At 25.1% G+C, this 22,236-nt stretch overlaps 1 protein-coding gene across 20 annotated transcripts in view; it reads right to left on the reverse strand.

Annotated features, from left to right (window-relative positions):
* LOC129618456 (uncharacterized) overlaps nt 1-22,236 on the reverse strand; it is a 260,920-nt gene that overhangs the window by 183,191 nt on the left and 55,493 nt on the right. For 19 of the 20 annotated variants that reach the window (XM_055533216.1, XM_055533226.1, XM_055533217.1 and 16 more), the window contains exon 2: nt 1,737-1,787. In XM_055533216.1, the coding sequence (XP_055389191.1) occupies nt 1,737-1,787 (51 nt within the window). The remainder of the gene's footprint in view (nt 1-1,736; nt 1,788-22,236) is intronic. The other variant, XM_055533211.1, reaches the window with a different exon arrangement.

The following is a 22,236-nucleotide window of genomic DNA, read 5'->3' on the forward strand; positions in this document are numbered from 1 at the left end:
TTCTTAAAAATTAAAATTTTTCCAAAATTTTTAAAATTAAATTTGAATTTTTTTTTATTTTTGAATTTAATTGTAAGAAGTAAAAAAAAAGGTATTATATTCGAGTCTTAGATTTATAATAATTTCATAGTAAAATGGAAATTTTTTTTATTATGAATGTACAAAATCATTGCGTAAGATTAGAGTGTAACAGTTAAATATGATCACTTTTGATTCTTAATTAGAATGTGATACCAAATACTACGTCTTTTATAAAAGAAAATATTATAAAAATTAAGAAATAAATTGCTATTCGTACAATACTTTAGTATAGGATTCCTCATACCCAAGATAATTTGAATATAAGCCAGGATAAATTAAAATTATAGTTGTCAATAATCTTTACTTTAATTCTCAATCGAAATTAATATTAAAAGAATCTACATTTTATGTAAAACTTATATAGAAAATAATAGAAAATTCTCCATATTAAATTGATTCAATTTTTGACTAATATTATACGGAAAAATTTCGTAAATCAATATAGCTCCTCTCTCTTATATAACACAACAATAAATATATAGGTATTTTAGGGTTATTTATATAGGAAAAGAAGTAAAAATTCAATAAAACAGTAAGAAAAAGAAAATGTATTTTTTTTTTTTTTGCTTTTTTAATAGTAAAAATGGGAATAACAATTTTCTGGTAAATAAACCACAGGATTTTTATTCAACCGAATTAAAAGGTTTGAATTTTCATTTTCAAGGACCATACTTAAATATACATACAATATTATATTATTACTATATATACCAAAATTTTCAAAATGAATAAAAAATTTTTATTTCATTAAATATAAACGTAATTTTAATCAAACATTATTAGTTATCGTATACATATATACATAGCTGGTAATAAACTTTTCATGCATTTTTCAAGGATACTTAAATTCTCAAGTTTTACTATTTTTTACTATAAAAAAAAAATTTAAAGAGGTTTTTTATATTAAAAATTTTTTTAGTACTATACTAATATATTCTTTATGGGAAAGTAAGAGAAGAAAATTTTATTAGAAAAATGGAGGAAAAAAAAAGTCAGGATGTTCTATGATTCGAAAAACAGGATGAAAATATTAAGAATATAAGAGATCGCTATATAAGATCTTAGAAATTAATTAAAAAGTTTTTATAATATTCTGTTATACTATACAATATATTGCTTATAAAAGCTGTTGTATATATTGTACAAGAACTTGTAAGTTTTTTCAAATTTTCTTTTTTTTATTTATTTACAATATTTTTAAAAATAATTTTCTTAAGAAATCTATTAAGTTTTTTAATTAAAACATGGGTTTCTTGTAATGAAATCTAAGGGAATTTTTGAAAAACAAAAAAAGAAATTGTTTTACAGTACTTATAATTTAATATACAGAAATTGGTCTGATTTGGTTTCATTTTTTTCTCTGGTGGCATATAATAATTATTTAATTAATATTTTGTAATGACGCTAGAAGTAAAATTGTAGATTAGATAATAAAATTTAAATAAAAATTTATTGTTGGAAATATGATTATTTATACAAATATCGAATGTTTGACATTTATTGTAGGTTTATTTATTTAATTTTCAATGTCAATTATATTGTTAGTAAATCCAACAAATTGCTAAAAAAACGCCGCCAATACTGTATGTTTTTATTATGTAAATAAAAGGGGCATAAATACACATATAATAATATTTATTTTGAAAAAGACTTACCTTGATCGTTTGATTGATTTCTTCCACTTTTGTCATTTTGCCAGTCTTCTTCTGAAACAAAGGGTATGTTGGGGTCAGTTATCGATTCAATAATAATGATACTTAAAATTTATATGTAAAAATTTTAATAAATTATAAATATATTAAGTAATTAATTTAAACAAGAGCTGTTTGAGCTGAATTTCTCAAAAAAAATCAATAAACAATTAAATAATTTCAAATTATTGCGTCAAAATCTTATAAGATACGGAGAATTTTAGTTGCAATGAAATACTGAAATTTGACAAACGTCTGTATATCAAATAATTTTTAATTCATATTTTGATTTCATTATGCTTTGTATTAAAAATATTTTGCCGTTTGCAACTTTTCTATTTGTAAAGTAATTTAATTTTAAACTCGTGTAAGCAAATATTGATATTAATCATAGCACACATGGATATAGATACATAAAATATTAATTACTTATGAAAAATTAAATTAATAATGTATTAAGTCAACATGGCACTTTTCATAAACTTAACTTTTTTCTTACTTTCTATTATATTTGACTTTATACAATAACATGAACTGTAGCTATATATTGTAACAAAATCTGATGTGTTCAGCACATAACCGACCGCATTTTATATCATGTAGTTTAGCGAAAGTTTTTTAAGTACTTGTTTGCTATTATCAGGACGTTAGTAAGCGCTTAGTTAACATACCTAAAAAAATGTAAATTTGGCTCTTAGTAAAGTGTCGCTTTTGTGCAATCCGAATTACCCGATAAAATTCGTTAGTTAATTTTTGACCCCCAGTTTGATTTCCGAGCCCTGATCTTTTCATTTGTAGATTCATTTCTTCAAAACCCAGAATTTAAATATTAAATTTCAATAAAATTGGTTGATTATTTTTCTAGATATGCGAAAAAATGTAAAATTGGACAGGTCCAGATAGGTCCAGTTCCCGGGGCCTGATATATCCCAAATGTTGAACAATCCGTAACACAGTGAAAAAAACTACCATATAAAAATTCATCAAAATCAATTCAGCCGAACTTGAGGTATACGCGTGCACACATATCAACAGAATAGCAGACCGACAGATATACATCTCTCTAAAAATAGTTTATTAACGCTTCCCTACAATGGTAAGGTGCGCTCTCACCAACATCTGAATTTTGGTGCCATCACATAACCTCCCGTACTGTATGCAATGCTCTCGGTAAAAATACGAGATGTCAATTTAAAAAAAAAATTTGTCTAAAAATTTTAAAAGCATGTACATGAAAAAATAATAAATAATGAAAACGTGTAAATAAAAGAAAGTATGTCAAAAAGTGAAATGATATAAGGTTAAAAATTGAATATGGAATGAGGTAAAAAGATAAAAGATGAAAGTGTTATATGTATAACAGATATATGTATCATATATCTGTTATACATATTATGTTTTGAATAATTAAATTAAATTGAAATTTTTCATTTTTCCAAATTAGATACGAATATAATATGATTGTAATTTCAATGTTCATGATCTACGTAGTAATAAGAAAAGTAATGTTTTAAGATGTAATAAAGTAAATTTAAAATTATTGGTCCTAATATTATTATTAAGATTTAAAAAGCTGTATTCTGATATAAGAAGAATTTATGATATGAAAATTATTCTGTTAAATTGCTATAATAGTATGCTATAAATGTATTTTTGTTATTCAAATGTACTTATTCTAAAAATATGCAATTATATAATGAATTGCTCTCAAAATGTAAAAATTTATTTTACTACGTATAACGAATATTTACGGGGTAAACAAAGTAATTAATGGAAAAAATAAATGACAAAAAGAGTTTCGATATTTAAATTTATTTTACTAATTTCGCTTAATTTCGCTCAATTTCGCTCAATTTTTCTCAATTTTGCTTATAGATTACACCCGATTTTTACTTATTTCTCAATTAATTTACTTTAACACTCTCAGTGCCACAATATTTTTGCGTCAATTGAGCTGTTTTAAGAAAAACTGCTGGATTAATCATTCTTGGAATATATTTTTATTATTTTGAGAGACTGACGGTTATTATAGCTAAATCAAGAAAAATTTTAACGCTGGAGTGGAACTTTTCTGATTTTTGCAATCCTTGTTAAAATGGTACATATAAATTTTTTTTTATCGTACGATATCACCAACTACAAAAAAAGCTTATGGTAGCGGGAAACAATTTAATAATTTTTTCTTTAAGGTCGTTTTTCACAGTAAGTTTTTACTTCAGTGTCAGGCCTTTTTTTGACCTGACCTGGTAGTGAGAGTGTTAATTATGATTTTTTTTCAAACAAACAAATTTTGATATCGGTGATAAAGAGTTCAATATTTTATTGCTTTTTTTCTAATAACTGTAAGAAAATTGCATTTATGATAACAGTACATAACAGTAAGAACAAGCAATGGAAATAAATTAATTAGTAAATATTTAAAATCATGTCATTTACTGTATTTTTTTCTACTATCATAAATTTTCATAATTAAATTAAATTGTTCTTTATTTAATTATCAATTTACATAAATATCCTTGCATTTTGAATTAAGGTCGAATAGAAAATGATAATATGTAACTCAATTATTTTAATATTTTATTTTTTTAATATTGACAATTATATTATTCGCTTACATTTTAACAAAAATTTCAAATAAATTGCAAATAAAATTTTTGTTTTACTTTTCTGATACGATTTTATTAAATATACTTACATATAGAAAATTGAAATATATTTTAAAATTTACGACAAGCATACGTTACATATATATTACCTGTCTATGTAGAATTTCTATGTGTATATAACCTAATTCGAATAATAAATTTAAAATTTAAACATATACATGATGTATATATATATATATATATATATATGAAAAACAAATTAAGGATAACGAATTGAAATGATTTTAGTTTTGTTTTTTATTTCTGATTTATTTTCTTCAAAAAAAAAAGTATTCAATTAAAATGTTTTTTTAAAGAAAAAAAAGAGTAAAACCTTCATTAAGCTGCCTGCATTTCAAATATAAATATTTAATTAAAATTTTTATTCTCACTCTCTATCTCTCTGTCTCTTTATCGTTTTTTGTGGTTTTTTGCTCTCTATATTTGAATGGAAATGGATACCTGTTTTTGTCAATGATTGCAAATTGCAATTTTGAGAATATCAAAATTGCAATTTTAAATATATACGGAGATATAGTATGGGGTATATGTTTTGCTTGTATATATTATATATAAATTTAATTCTATATACATATTATATACATCTAGTTTTTTCAATTAATAATTCAATCCGCATCATTTCGGATTGTCGAGGACATTTTATACATATACATGTATTATGAAATATGTGTAAAGTAACTCTGACCTCGTTAATTTTACTTTTAGTTCTAAATTTTCCTCTTGTATTTTGAATTTTACTCTATATATTTTGGCTGATTTTTTTGGCCCTTTCACGTTTTCCATGACGTGAATCCCTAATTCACTTCTTTTTGTGTAACTAAATGATATCTTTTAAAGTAATTTTTAATATTTTACTCGAGTAAAAAATACGAAAAACATTTACACAAAGATTTCATGCATATATCTACGCTGTAATTATTTGACACAAATACCGAACTTTATTATTTTTTCCAAATTTAATGTTAGCGGCTATTAAGGTTGTATAGCGGCTATCCAAACATGTTGGCCAAATTGATCCAATTACAATAGGATTCGTTCTTAGCAGAAAAGAAACAATTTGTGAAGTCTCGGTGGTGTTTGTTTTATTCGGTTTTGAGTTATTGTGCGATCGGACGGGCGAAGGGACGGACGAACGGATATGTGTAAATCAATGCAGAATTTTACATTGAGCAGGAATATATATATTACTGCTCAACCTAAAAGACAACTCATAAAATAGACGACTCATTGAAGTGGTTACGAACTCCGTACCAAAGTTAATATACCCTTCACGTTGGGGCAGAGTATAACAAAGTGTCTAGGTGAGAATGTGTGTATACAGTAAATGATTTTGTTAAAATGCATCATCAGGTGCTAAATTTGTTTGAAAAACTTTTGTAAATATATTATATGCTTTAATATATATGTATGTATAAAATTGTATAATACAGAAATTTATGTATACTGTTTACATTATCTTAAATTTAAGTGGTAAAATAAATATTATATAAAAACTCAGGTGGATCTAATATAAATAATTTTGAAAAAAGGTAAAAAGGTAAAATAAAAACAGTAACAAAAAATCTTATAATATTAAAACATAACCAAGTGATACAAGAAAAGGATGTTACTGATGTAAATTAATCTAGTATAGCTATAAGTATTTATGAATGTGTAAAATATGTAATATTTTTATCACTATCATCGTTATTGTGATCAAGATTTACCATAATAATAATATTATCTGGATGTCATTAGCTGTCACTCATTTATAATGAAATAAAAATATGATAAATCCAAAAAATACTTAATTTGGTGATTTTAGTTTTCTAAAATTTTTGAAAATTTATGTTCGGTAATTATAAATTCTCGGAATGTTAGAGATAATCAGTCCCTTTCATAACCTTGCTTTCCCATACACCTAAACATTTCAAACTCCTGTGAACCGAATTAAGGTAATATACGACCCAAGCTGATAATCAGCTTAGCTGGGGGTCCAGATAGGTAGTTAAGACGTAGTTCCCGCATACGTCGAAGCCTCCGAACTATTTAGCCTTGTCTAAATATGACGGATCTCTCCTTAGATGGGCATCATTTTTTCGCAACACACGAGTTGCGATCAGTAATGCAGTAGTTAAATTTTGTAAAAAAACTAAATGAGTCCGGTAATCATCAAGAAACGTGAAAGGAATATGGCTAAGTCAATTCCGTATCGGACAGAATGAATATCCCGGAAAGCGAGTTGTAACAAGAAACTGGAGGCGATTACTAGACCTGCTTTAAAAGTATGTCCGAAGTTGAATGATGCACCACAACCTGGGTCAAGTCGGCAATCATAAAACTGTGACAAAGTCAAGCTCAATGAATGTAAAGGCGAGGCTACAGGTGGGGTTATAGTCAAGATGGCTGTCTCCAGCATTAAATGCATGTCAATGGCGGCATAGCCTAAACCTAAACCTACATTTAATTTTAACAATAAAAAGTATGCAAAACAATTGTTCTCTTCGATAGAAATATTTCGTAATGTTAATCACAATTATTATTACTGACGAGTTTTTTTTTATTTTAAATGTTGCTCCACGGGATATCCCATTATCTTTGTAATCATCGATAACAAACTGGTACGATCCCATTGTTAAAATATGTATACTATATGTATACTAATTATTTATTTTATTATTATTCCTTCATTATTTACAATGAATATTTATGTATTATTTTTTATCGCATTTATGATAGTTCTTATTTTAATATTATTAATTTTTATTATTTACTCTAATTTTAATTTATATCATAACAAATTGGTATATACATATGTATTATATATGTGTTGAATAAATTCAGAAAAGGGTATTTAATCAAATTAGTTTTTTAATTATTATACAAGGTATGCTCTTATAAGTATAAGTAAACAGAATACACCTACGAGTATATACGCGCTACTGTAATTACTTGAAAGGTTGTTAGAATTTTCTATAATGAATGTTATCATCTTAATAAAAATGGTAATATAATGTAAATTATCAAGCATTGTATAAAGGTTGTGGTTTATTAAGATATTTTATAATACAAGAATAAAATTATTTCAATAAAGCTAATATCAAATTTTGATCTTTTTGATGGAGAATAATTGTATTTTGTTACAATGTGGTTATAAGATCCCGTATAATAATTTATTTATATTAAACATTTCATATTAGTTTCTGGCATAACATGAAAATTGCGATAAAGAGAATTTGAGTACAAACTCAAGACTAACTTTTTATTCTGGTATACATATAAATATTTATATACTATTTTTAATTAATTATGTAAATATGAAGTAAATAAAAATTGATGACTAAAATTTGTTTTGTTTTTTTTTTTAAATAATTTTGCTTAGCTATAACATTTTTAACAAAAATTAATAAAAATATTTTTTAATTTTATGTTTGCATTTACTCATCTCTGTACATAATAATATAATTACATGTTATCTTTAATTAATCGAACCTTAATCTAATGAATTTCTTATATATATATTTTTTTAAATTAAAATTAATTTTTTTTTTGCCATATAAAAAATTTTTAATACAAAATAATTATATTTAGTTATAATAATATTAGGTCTCCTTTTCATAGTATAAAAATTTATGTTAAAGAAAAAGGTTTTCCATGGGGACATTCTTATATATACCGAAGTATACATAATATGTATATCCTTAATAAAATATTATGGAATAATGTAATGTTTGCTGTTATTTAAAATTATCAATGTATGCTATTATTATGTTAATCTACTTAATTTAATGATTTGAATAAAAAATTATAAAATACTAATATAATATGTATATATTCATTTATAGAGGGTGTTTCTTATAAGGTGGCAAATAAATTCAACAATAATCTGCACCCCCTTAGTACTAGTTTTCGATTATTGTACTCTTAGCACGTATGATATAAACTAGTATAAAATGCACGAACTTGTATAAAATGTACAACCTATGAATTTTTTTCATGTTTTTTAAACACCTTTAATACGTTTTGCAACCTAAACTATAAGAGATTTTAGCTCTCATTGTATTATATCAAAAAAAATATAACACAAATTTTCGAGAAATTTCGAGTTTTTTAATAGAGCTTTATCTCGAAAACCACTGCTCAAATCTAATTGATTGTAAGAGCGAAATGAAAAAAACAATCAGTTACCTGTAAAACAAACTTGGATGGTTATACTCTATGTCATATGGTTCCGAAGTTATAACCATTTATTTACATGTGAAAAAAATCTGGTATCACCTCTTTTTTCAACAGTCTGTAACTCGAAAACGAATATAATCGTCCTATCGCCCCCCCCCCCCCCCCAACCCCACACCCTCCCACACGATTTTTTGTTAGAAATTGATCATTTCATCAAAGAATCATCTCTAGAATTATTGGCCCTCCTTATACGAAACATCTTGTATATGTAAATCTATTAAGTAGGTTACTATAATAATTACTTATCTCCGATCATTTCTTACATAATTTTTAATACAATAATGAGCAAAATAGAGAATAAAATTTTTATATACATATAATATGCATATAAATTTATATATAATAAGTATATACAAGTATATATAGATCTAATTAAAGTAGAAATATTTTAATAAGAGAAAATTTTTTTTTGTTTTAATATTAAATTAAATATTATAATTTAATTTTTCTTTTCTTTTGTTATTTTTATTATTTTTTTTTGTTTTTTTTTTTAGTAAATACATTTTAATTAATTATCCTTATAATCGATAATTTATCATTTTCAAGTAATTAATTATTTAGATAAAATTTTTTTTTTTTTTATTAAAATGAAATAAAATGATTTTTATAAGATTTAGGGGAATTAATTAATTATTTTGTAAAACAAGAATAATTATGGCTTTCCTTTTGTTTGCATATAAAATTATATTATATATTTAGATATTTATGGCTACATAAATATAAGTTATATACATAAAAAAAATATAATGTAAATTTTTGGGGAGTATTTTTATATTTAAATATTTTATAATATGTGGGTATAATCTGTGTAGGCATGTATTTTTAATAGTACTAATAAAAATATAAATATTTGTTAAATGTATAAATGTTAAAACACTTGAGACACAATAAGAATTTTGTGTTATTATTGATTTTCCTTTTGATTCAATTTAGTTTATAGATGTACTTTATGTCTGTATGTGGAACTCTTCACATTGATAATTTCGTTATTTTACTGTATATAATATATTAATAATATGAAGTATATATTCCATATACATAAATAATATAGAATTTCTTTTTATATAATATGATTAACATTAAAAAATCTCATTATTCTGTTTAAAAATTTCAATAAAATTTAATAATATTAAATTTTACATATTAAAAAATTATTATAAATTAATATTTTTTTTCTTTTAAAAGAATTGGTTGCGAATGCGTAGAAATACGATAAAAATGCAATCACAAATTACACCAAAATTAAATCCTCTTAAATAGAGGCAGAATATAGGCAGAATGTTTGGTGAATTTTTGTAGGTTACAATTTGGCTATGAGAAATATCTATAACATTCATCGAATAAAGCTGAGAGTAATGCCGATGAGTGATGCTGAGTATAAAACTAATAATAGTGGTGAGAATCGTGCTCTCTCTCTCCATAAATTAAAAACTTTCACTTAATATTTTTGATGCTCTTATATTTTTAAGTAGACAAAAATAAAGAGATAGAGAGCAAAAATTCTTACTTTGTTAGTTCTCTAATGTTATTAATTGATATACTAAATAATATTTATTTTGTTTATCTTGATCTTATTCTCCACTCTCTCTTTTTTTTATATAATATAGCATCTAAAGCTGTTATGTTAAATATAAAACCTATTTGCACGTATGTTAAACGATGTTAAATAAATCTTGCAATACTAAATACATGTATATAACATTTTAATATACGGAAAATATAATATGTTTAAAGAAAATCAGAAAAATCAATAAAAAACTTTATATATGCACCTACGCATAAAGTGAGAATTCAATGTACGTATATAAGTGAAATCATAAAAAATTTCAGAATCAAAACGACCCGTAATTTATTTTAATTTTATTTTTTTTTCTCAAGAAAATTAAATGATATCCGTTATTCATTTTTCATATTCTAGGATCAACATCCTTCAGGATGCTTACAAATTTTTTTAATATTTTATTTTATAGCTCATTTTATTCTTTTACATTTATATTTGTTTTACATATATTATATATAGTTATATAGTACATGATGTATATTTCTATATATATAAAATAGTTTTACATGCTATAATTTCATTTGTATTTCTGCAGAATTTAACATATTATACTTTTTATGTAGTTCTAAATATTGTGTTATATTTCGAACGATAAGAATTCAATGACTTGGCAGGAAACAATGCAATTCAATATAAAATAAAAACAAAAAGTGAATAAATAAAACAATCATGTTTACATAGAAGTGTTTAAGATGAAGGTGAATGATCTTTTAATTTGTTTTTGAAAAATTTCAATTCTATTTGGTCTTAGAGCAAAAATAAGTGAGAGAAAAATTGTATATACTAGCTGTGGTAAATTAAAAATTCATATAGCAATTGAATGTGTTTTTTTACATATTAAGCAATAAATAAATATTTTTTTTAATTTTTCATTTAAATTCCCATCAATTATATTTAATTTGATTTATTGATGAAGATTTTTAATTAATTAGTTAGATATAAGGTATAGGTTCTTCATTATTATCATAGTTATAACAGAGGTATCAGAATTGCGCGGTACTAGGCTTTAAATTTAATGTTAAATTAGTAGACGTAATTAAAATGCGTAAAATAGAGCTCCCAGAGGCTGTGAGAGTCAGAAAATAAGAAAGTCATAAACAATAATTTTTGGTTCTTTCTAGAACAGTGATCATGTGAGTTTATAATTTCTCACTCATCATGTAGCTTAGTAAACCCACTCATCATGTAGGTTTACAACTTCTTGCTTTATTTGAAATGTACTTGATATGTTGCTTAGTGCAGTTGATACGATCAAAATTTTGCATCAAAAAATGTAAAATATTTTAAATTAAACTATTCGAGCCATGAAAAATGAAAAGACAATTATATATAATAATTATATTTCGCATATATACAAGTTTACATACTATCGGGTATATATGAGTTGAATATCAGAACACCGAGAAAAAACAATAATCAATTAAAATAAATTCTATTTTCCTTATGCTATTTTCTTGTACAAATTATTCTATTTTAAAAATTAATTTTCTCCTTAAAACCATGATATAATTAAAATTTTTAATAACAGACCTACATATATAATATTCTCATATAATATACCACAATATAAATTTCCCATCTACAATATGCTATATAAACATAGCATCTTATACATCATAGTTATAAAAAAAAAACGTTATATAAAAAGTCAAGAAAAAATTCAAATGTCAAATAATAAAATCTTCTTGAAATGGGGAAGGATTAAATAAAGAAAGCCATTTTTGAATTGCTTGCTTTCTTGTTTGCTTCCTTGCATATTTAATTGTTTTAATATACAGTTCTTTAATTTTCTATATTATATAAATTATTAACTTGTGGTCTTGCAATATTGTACATAAAAAAACCATTATACAATATAAAATGTAGGGATAATAATTATTATAAATCTATGTATATAAGATTGTATTTTGTCGACGGAGAGAAAAATTTTCTTCAAGAAAATTAATATAAAAAAATATATAGCGATTGTATATAGAAAATAATAAAATTTATAGAAGATATAAGGAAAAAAATCAAAGAAAAACAAGGAACCCCATTAACAATAAAATAAAATTGTGATTTTAAATAAACTGCAATTGCTGTAAGCATACCATAAATATTATATAATGTTTAAATATAAATGTATAAGTATTTATATCGTTGAATTATTTATTATACCTATCCCATTAAATATTAATGTCGTTTAATTTCCTTAGGGTTGCAAAAAATTTGTTTATAACAAACAATTCGTGGTCAATAAATTTGCAAATTCGTTTGGAACTTTTATAATCTTAATATCGTATCGAGTTCTAGGAACGAATTCCTGTTTACAAATAATTTTATTTAAAATGTATGTAAATATTCGATTTGGGTAGCCATTGAATTACCTAAAACACAATTTCAATAATAATTTAATAGGACTAATAACAATATGTTCCGCTCTTTTATAGGGTGTATACTTTATGCTCGTTCAAATACCGTATAGTTGGCATGACTAATTGTAATCGACTTATACATAAATTTTGTTTATTGAATTTATTCGTGTAAACAATTTAAATTTTTTCTTCTTTTTATTAAAAATTTTGGACAGGGTAACTTAAGCGACTAAATACTACTGGATTAATTTAAGAAATGGAGTTATGTATCATGTTGATATTCGTTATATAAGTACATTATGTATACAAAGTCTTACTGAGCCTTACGGAAATTAAATCATTATTTTCTAATTGAGAACTTCTAAATCTGAAAACAGTTTACAAAAGCTTATGGACTTCAGGAATTCAGGTATTGAATCATTGAAGAGATTAGTACCCTTAAAAATTATATAGGAAAGCTTTGTGTCGATGTTGAGATAAAGATACATCAGCTTTAATACAAGGGATGGTTGGTGTCAAACTAGTGATATCATGAGTTATGAATTCCTGTTGGATTCTACATTGACTCCATGGCCAGCTTTTTTAAAGCAAATACAGATAATTATTCATCTGCATATCCCTCATCTATAGCCGTCGCTTAAATACCAGTGCCAGATACTTCTGCCAAATGTTTTTCGGACAGATCGTCACGTATCTTACCTCGACATGGTAAGATTCGACCATATTTAGAAAAAAATCCAATTTATTTAAATTAATAAAAAAATGGATTTAATTTATTGAAAGTAAAAAAAATAGTAAAATAAAACCAAGATCAAAAAATTTTTTATTGAATTTTCATAATTTTTTGTTTTTTCTTAGTAATTTTTGTTTTTTTTTTTTCATTTAAGAATTATTTTTAAAATTGCAAATCAAATTTTATTTGAGAATTATAAAAAGATTTTTTTTTTTGTTTTTATATAAAAAAGAAGATTTTTTTTCTAATATCGTAAAATATTATTTAAAAGGATTAAATTTTTATATTTTTAAATTTTTTTTTTGCATTAAGCGATTCATTTTATTGAATATTTGCACACTAAAACAAAAATAATGAAAATCCAAAATTAATTGAAATTTATTCTTTTCATAAATTTTGATTATACAAGATTGTTTTTTGTGCTTATAGCAAACTAGCTCACAAATAATTCGGGAAATTATTTGCAAAGAAAATTATTTGCGATTTAAAATATTTTAATTCTATGGGACTTAATTCAAATCTCTAAAATTTATTGTATACCAATTTCTTTTTTTGAAAATTATTAAAAATTTTATATATCCAGATTATTTTAAATATTATCAAATCGATTTTTAATCTTTAAGTAAAAGCGGATTTACGATTTCCATTTTTTATAGTTCGATAACAAAATTAAAGTTGGTGAAATTTCAATAAATACAATGATATTGAATTGCAATCGGTTTCTTAAGAATATAAGTATAGTTTTCATACCAAATATAAAAATGTCTAGTATAAGAAATAATGTGCAAACTTCTTTTACAAACAAATTTCTTCTCAATTAATGTTGAGAAAATTGAGTCTAATTCTAATATTGTTCTAATCTAAAAGCTTTCAATAGATTTTAATAATTAAAATGGGGTTTTTTTATGTTAATAGTTTTTTTTTTGGAATGCAGTAAATAGCTTGCATATGATAATTATTATTATGTCATATTATTGTTAATACCGTAATACCTAATGCATGCCTTGCAATTTTTAATTATTTTCTCTTAATTTGTAATCGTACATAATAATAAATCACTTCTCATTCACTATATAATTTTCTTTAAAAATGAAAAGAGAAAATATTATGAAATACAAAAGAAATGAGTTGAATTGTCATCCTAAATATATGCAATTATTTCATACTGAAAATTATTCGGAAAATTTTTTCATTTGCAATAAGTTTGAAAATACTACTGATTTAATTTTTATTAAGAGTTAAGAAGGAAATTATAATAAAGAGAAAATTTTAAAGAGATAAAAATTTAGGAAAGAAAATTATTATAAAAAAAAATTAAAATTAGCAAATAAGAATTTTTAAGCGTACAAAATTTAGAAATTAATTTTATTTTAAAACTTCTCTTAAATAAGAACTCATATACTTATTTATTTTGTTTATTATTAGGCATATACCAGGAATCTTGTTACACATAAGATTTTATAATTCAATAATACGCACATATATAAAAATATTTCAAGAGACTTTTTTAATATGGTGAGAGTAAATTATAAAACAAAAAACACTCTAACATCCAATATTCAACTATATAAATATTTTTATTTTTATACGATTTTATTTTAGACCCATGGGATTTACACCTGCAATACCAAATACCCATACACCTGTAAACAATATTCATATAATATATACGAACATATTGTGTTTACATGTACAAATTTATAATATTTTGAATATAAAATGGTAAATTTTGTTTTTCAATTAAATTTTCAAAAAAAAAAAAACAAAGACAGAAAAAAAAAGGGCAGAATAAAATGAATAGTAGGACACAGCACACACACACGAAAATAATTAATTTGGTTTTTCCTTTTCTTTTTTTGCTCTACATACATTTTTTCCTTTTAAAATTCTTACCTTGTTTTATTTTTTAAAACTTAAAATCGGAAAAATCGGATCATAAAAACAAAAAATAAAAAAAATTAAAGAGAAAGGACTAGAATAGATATTAAAAAATTTTCCGGTACAGAAAAGCTATTTTCACACCATATTTTAAAGTTCTTTCGTCCCCATAATATTGAAAAGACTTGGTGTATTCACATATATTTTTACATAGGCATGAATATGTTCAAAATATAAAAAAAAATATAAGAGAAAAGGACATTTATGTCCTTTTTTTTTTAATTCTCTCACATATATGGATTTTTTTTCTTATAAAAATAAATACTTTTTTTTTTTAGTTTTTTCTGTGTTTTTTGTTCTTTTTCAATGATAAACTTTTATTTTTAGAATAAGGAAACGACCTAAAAATTGGAACATAAATGCTTTTCTTTCCCCATAGTACAATACTACCAAAAGCAAAACAACAAGAAAAAAACAAACTACAGATAAAAAAAAAAATTGTTTATAAAAGGAAAAATTATGAGGTGGGGTGATTGTTTTTTATTAGAGTTTATTTTTCTTTTATCTAAAAAAAGAATTCTATAACAACAAGAAAATTTCAAAACAAAAAATTAAAAAAAAAAAAAAAACAGAAAATTTCGATTCTTGTGGGTAAACTTATGGCAAAAGTTCTAAACCTATATATAAACGAACATGTGTACAGGCTGGTAGTTATTTATGTGTCCTCTTTATTATTATTATGAGTAAATTAAGAAAAGCAAAAACAAAAAATAAAGAAAAAGCGTAGTTAAAAAGTAAAGCATCAAATAGCAATTTTACAAAGAAAACATTATTTATATTTAAAAAAATAGCAAAGAACAGAGAGAAAAAAATGAGAAGAAAAATAATGAAAATTTAAATTATTACATTAAAGCAAAACAAAAACAACAACACAGAACTTTGCGTATAAAAAAGCTGTTAAATGAATCAGGGCAACCATTTTTATCAACGCGATGTTTGTATTTTGGTTTTTTTGCTTTTCTTTTATAAAAAATTTGAGAAGAAGGTGTGTACAGATTATGGTTAAATGGAACAGTACTTTTAAATATTTTTTAAATAAAAAATTAAAAGGGGAATTGAGATATAGAAATTTTAAAATTATAGAGGGAAAATACTTGAAATCATGCTCAAATAATATTTTTATTACCAAAAAAAACACTGGCTGCAAAATAAATATTAATTGATGCTCGATTAAATTTCAAATTTCTCAGTACTCTCGATTTTGTTTAATCAGTAATTTCCCAATACTCTCAAAGAATTTCTATTTAGTTCTGAACTAGTGTTGACAACTCTTTTTTGCTCAATTTATCACATTTAATTCAAATATTTCAATTTTTTTCTCTTTCACCTAAAACCCTATTTTTTCCATATAATTTCCCTTTAAGAATATTTTTTATTTATAGTCATACATCTAGCATTTTATTATACCCTGCACTTCGTGAAGGGTATATTAACTTTGGTATGGAGTTTGTAACTACTTGAAGGAGTCATCTGCGGTATGGACATATATATATATTCTTGCTCAGCGTAAAATTCTGAGTCGATTTAGACATGTCCGTCCGTCCGTCCGTCCGTCCGTCCGTCCGTCCGTCCGTCCGTCCGTCCGTCCGATCGCACGATAACTCAAAAACGAATAATGCAATCGACACCAAACTTTCACAAGTTTTTTCTTTTGTGCCAAGGACGAACCCTATTGTTATTGGATTAAGTCGGACAACGGGTTCGGGTAGCTGCCATACAACTCCAAGAGTTTATTTTAAATATTTCAAAAACTAATAAAGCTATAAATATAAAATTTTGTATAAATGTGTCCAATTATATTCTACACATGCTCTAAAAATTATAATGGGATAGCTGCACCGGTTCGGGTGGCTGCCATACAACTCCAACAGCAAATTTTTTATATTCGCCAAAATAATAAAGTCAGATTCATGAAACTTGGCAGTCATGTGTCCAATTATAGGTCAAATATATTTCCGAAGTTTTGGAGGAATTGCTTGACAGGTTCGGGTACCTGCCATATAACTCCATAAGCTAATTTTAAATATTTGGAAAAGTAATAAAGTCAGATTCATGAAACTTGGCAGTTGTGTGTACGATTATAGATCAGATATATTTGTGAAGTTTTAGTGGAATTGCTTGACAGGTTCGGGTACTTGCCATACAACCCCAAAAGCTTATTTTAAATATTTGGAAAAATAATAAAGTCAAATTCATGAGACTTGGCAGTCGTGTGTCCAATTATGGGTCAGACATATTTCTAAAGTTTTGGTGCGATTGCTTGACAGGTTCGAGTAGCTCCCATACAAGCCTAAAAGCTTATTCTTAATATTTGGAAAAATAATAAAGTCAGATTCATGAAACTTGGCAGTCATGTGTCCAATTATGGGTCAGACATATTTCTGAAGTTGTGATTGAATTGCTTAACAGGTTCGAGTAGATCCCATACAAGTCTAAAAGCTTATTCTTAATATTTGGAAAAATAATAAAGTCAGATTCATGAAACTTGGCAGTTGTTTGTCCGATTATAGATCAGATATATTTGTGAAGTTTTGATGGAATTGCTTGACAGGTTTAGGTACTTACCATACAACTCCAAAAGCTAATTTTAAATATTTTGAAAAATTATAAGGTCAGATTGATGAAACTTGGCAGTCGGATGTCCAATCATAGGTCAGACATGTCCGTGAAGTTTCTATAGAATGATCTCACAGGTTCGAGTAATTGCTACACAATAACGAAAGGTGCAGGGTATAATTCAATCGGTTTATACCGACTGAAACGTTTTTACTTGTTTTATTTATCACTACTAAGTTGCATAATTTAGTAGTGATAAATTAAGTAGGTAATTTAAAATTTTAATATAAGTACTACTATAACAGTTTAACAGCTTCAAAATAAATAAAAGGACTTTTAATTTTTGATCAAGTATAAAATGCATTTGATTCAAAATAAAAAAAGAAATTAAAATAAGAAAAAAAGTGAAATGTTAATGAAAAGTCTCAGTAAAGTTTCCTACGATTTTTTACCTTTTTCCCTTCAAGGCTTCGAAATTCCCTCAAAATAAATAATTTCCCACGATTTGGCAATGCTGTTCTAAACTCTTATGATTTCTATTTCTCATTATCGTATCATTGTTTTATAGTAAAATGTGATCTCTTCGTTCATTAGTAATAGGCGAACCATAACAAATTGTCGCTCATCCCAGTAAACAATTTCGGGAAATACAGCATATTTTCAAGAAGGTACTAATTTTTTGGAAAGCACTGTTACATCCGAGAATATATATCGTTTTTTTTTTTGTAGTTTTAAAACGGTATTACAAAAATTTAATAAATCTTAAACAGGTAAATTATATTATGTTGTAAAAATGTAATAAATTTTTAAAACTCAATGAACAATGTTCAAAAGATTTTTATAATATTATGGATAAGGTGTGTTCTAGCTACTCAAAAAGAGTGTTTGGATGAACTTCTAAACAAACTCATTTAATTATAGTACTAAACAGCAGTACTTTATGGTAATTACAAGCAAACTTTGTATACTTCATAAAGTTTTACAAAATTTTTCACTTAAAATTTTATTTCTATTAAAATTTTGTAAAATTTTCATTCAAATATTGTAAATTCTTTAAATTTTATATATTTAAATATATGTACATGAATATAATATTTAAAACCTATACTGTTAAGAACTGCATTAGGCACGTTTTGAAAATTTAAATTAAATTTAAATTATTCATGCTACTTTGTATACTTTAGCTACTGGCTATGTAAAATTCTTTGGATAAAATAAATAATGAATTCATGTTAATAATTAAATATATTTTTTCTTTAGAAATATTTTTATAAGGACATACATACATACATACATACTTTGTATATTTATCTATATTGCTGGAAGTATATTCACATATTATGAAAAGTTCTAATAACACAATTATACATTAACAATACATTTTACATTTTTGTTATATTTTTTATTTATTTATTTTTCTCAAAGCTTTTGTTTTTGTATAAATTCTTTATAAAATTATAAATGTGTCACCCACTTAATTTTTAAAAAATTACATTGGCACGGTAATTTTTTTTGTAATATTCTTAAGAGAAAACCATGTATTTAGAGTTTATTTAGAATTTCTGTTTTTATTAAAAATGGAAACATTCAAGAAAAAAACTAAAAACAAAGAGAAAATAAATTCGAGTTTATGCTATTTGAATTTCCTACAGTGTATGAGCGTAAGGAATTATTTGTAATTCCTATGATTGAGAATTAATTCGCTCTCAGTATTAAAATCGCTGCTACGTATATTAAAATCGTTAATAACAATTAAATCTATAAAATTTGCTAAAGATTGTGGAAGAGCAGGGGTATATGGTGGATTTTGGTCACTTAAAATTTTTTCTATATAGGCAAAAGTAAATATTGAATAATAATAATTATAAATTTAATAGTCATTTCAGATACGGTCAATTTAATAATACGGTCATTTTTGCGGTAGATACCTTGTAAGTATTCACTTATTAGCTGCTATTGCTGAATATTGTAGTAAAGCACTATCATTGTAATTTTGATGTCGTTGAAGTTAACAAACATAAAAAACATTTTGGAAATGAATTTAAAATGCAACTAAATAAAAATCATAACCAACAATATAAAATTTCAGTTCTGTTTACTTAATAAGATATTCCTTAACTAAATAAGATTATAATTTTAATGACAACCCTATGCATTAAGTACAGGAAAATCAATAATATTTTGTAAAATCAAAAAATCTTCAATAAATCAGCAATACTTAAAATGTTTTTTGGTTTTCTTCTTCTTTTAAAGAATATAATATGTAAATTAAATTAAAGGATTTATATTGTGTAAGCATAACATGTTTGTGTGTATATTATATAGAAACATAAGTTTAGTATGTTTTAATTTTATCTCTCTCTCTCTCTCTACATAATCTCTTCTGGCTTAAAGTATAAAAAATATAAAAAAAAAGTAATAATAAATTTGTATAGCTATACAAGGGATGAAAACAAAATTTAATATTAAAGTAAAAGTGGATTTTAATAAAGATGATTTTATTTTACCTATAAGGCATATTATTAAACGTACGTGTGTATTGAATTTATATTATTCGATTATATTATGGAGTTTATCGATTATATGGAGTTTTGCATTCTTATAATATTAACTACATGGGCTACATATTATATGTGAGACGATATACTCTTTATTATAAGCATAAAATATGCGTGAGTTAAAAGAAAAATACACTAGGGTTGAATAAATTTCAATTTTTGTTATTTTTTTTTTTTTTCAAAATTCAATTCTCATACATACAAGGTGAATTTTAACAGAGATTTGAAATTTTTATTAAGTTAAGTACAAATTTCCATGCATAACAATTTGTAGAGGAAGAGAAGAGAAGAATGTGAACGCAAGGAAGAGAAGAGAGTTAAATGATTTACTCTTACTCAAAGCATAATATGTGCAACGTATGTGAGTTTCAAGGTATAGAAGCCGAACTCCTAAAAATCGACAGTAACACAGCCGCTCAGAAATTGCAACCGATCATGGAACAGATTTGGCATAATGAAACTATACCGAATTCTTGGAAAAGAGGCATAATAATAAAGATACCCAAGAAAGGCGATCCGAAGGAGTGCAAGAATTGGCGTGGAATCACCATACAAAACTCTATTAATAAGGTTCTGGCCCTGATAATTCTCGTAAGAATAGAAGATCAAATAGAATTGCGGGAAGAACAAGCTGGTTTCCGTAAACAACGCAGTTGCATAGACCAATCAAACACATTGAAAATCATTGTGGAGTAATCAGTTGAGTGGAACTCACCATAATATATCACTTTCGTAGATTTCGAAACAGCATTTGATGCAATACATCGCGAAAGCATATGGGAGGCACTAAGAAAGAAAAAAATACCGCAAAAAATAATCAACATAATAAAGGCACTATACGAAGAAAATGTAACTAGAATACTACATGGTGGTACGCTAAGTGAGCCAATAAACATAAGCACCGGAGTTAAACAAGGCTGTCCACTCTCCCCGGTGCTCTTCAATTCAGTCCTAGACAAAGTAATGAAAGAAGTCACACGCACGCCTAGAGGTTTAAGATGGTCATTAGCAAGTCGCCTAGAAGACTTAGATTACGCGGACGACATTGCCCTCCTTTCTCATACATATGAAGAGATGCAAGCCAAATTCGATCTCCTGCACGATAAAGCAAAAGAAGCTGGACTCCAAATTAACACAAACAAAACTAAGTCCCTAAGAATAAATAGCCGGAACTCGGGCCAATTCAAGATAAATAATTCACCAATAGAAGATGTAAATAAATTCAATTACCTCGGTAGTATAATTACTACTCAAGGGGGTACAGAAGAAGACATCTTGAATAGAATCAGGCTGGCTAGAGCAGCATTTGGAAAAATGTGGACTGCGTGGATATCGTCTGGGCTGAGCAGGAAAACCAAATTAAGGCTGTTCGCAACTTGTATAAAGCCTATACTGTTGTATGGGAGTGAAACAATAGACAAGGAAATCATTGAAAGCGGCAAGACCTGGGCACAAATAAAACATCTGGCCCGCAACCGAGTGAGATGGAGAGGCTATGTGGAAGCCCTATGCTCCCCAAGGGAGTGAACAAAGGAGAAAAAAAAAAAAAAAAAGAAAATGTGAGTTTCAAACTTCTGTTTTTCATTTTATTTTTATTTTGTTTTTGTTTCTCTTTTAATGTTTACATTTGAAATTTCAACTTTTCGGAATCTTTTAAATTTTCATTTTGTTTTCTGTCATTGTTAAGATTAAGAATTTCTCCATCATTTTTGTTTTCTCTTTATAATTTAATATTAAAATATGAGAGTGTAATCATGTTTTTAGGGTTAAAAGAAACAAGGACAAAAATAAAAATAAAAAAGAATAAGAAATTTTTCCTTTATAAATAAATTTCCTTTTTCTTTTTTGCGATATGTTAAAAATAAATTTAATTTTTCGCT

Source organism: Condylostylus longicornis, unplaced genomic scaffold (genome assembly GCF_029603195.1).
Source record: "Condylostylus longicornis isolate FDR11 unplaced genomic scaffold, ASM2960319v2 ptg000006l, whole genome shotgun sequence".
In the NCBI taxonomy this organism is placed as follows: domain Eukaryota; kingdom Metazoa; phylum Arthropoda; class Insecta; order Diptera; family Dolichopodidae; genus Condylostylus; species Condylostylus longicornis.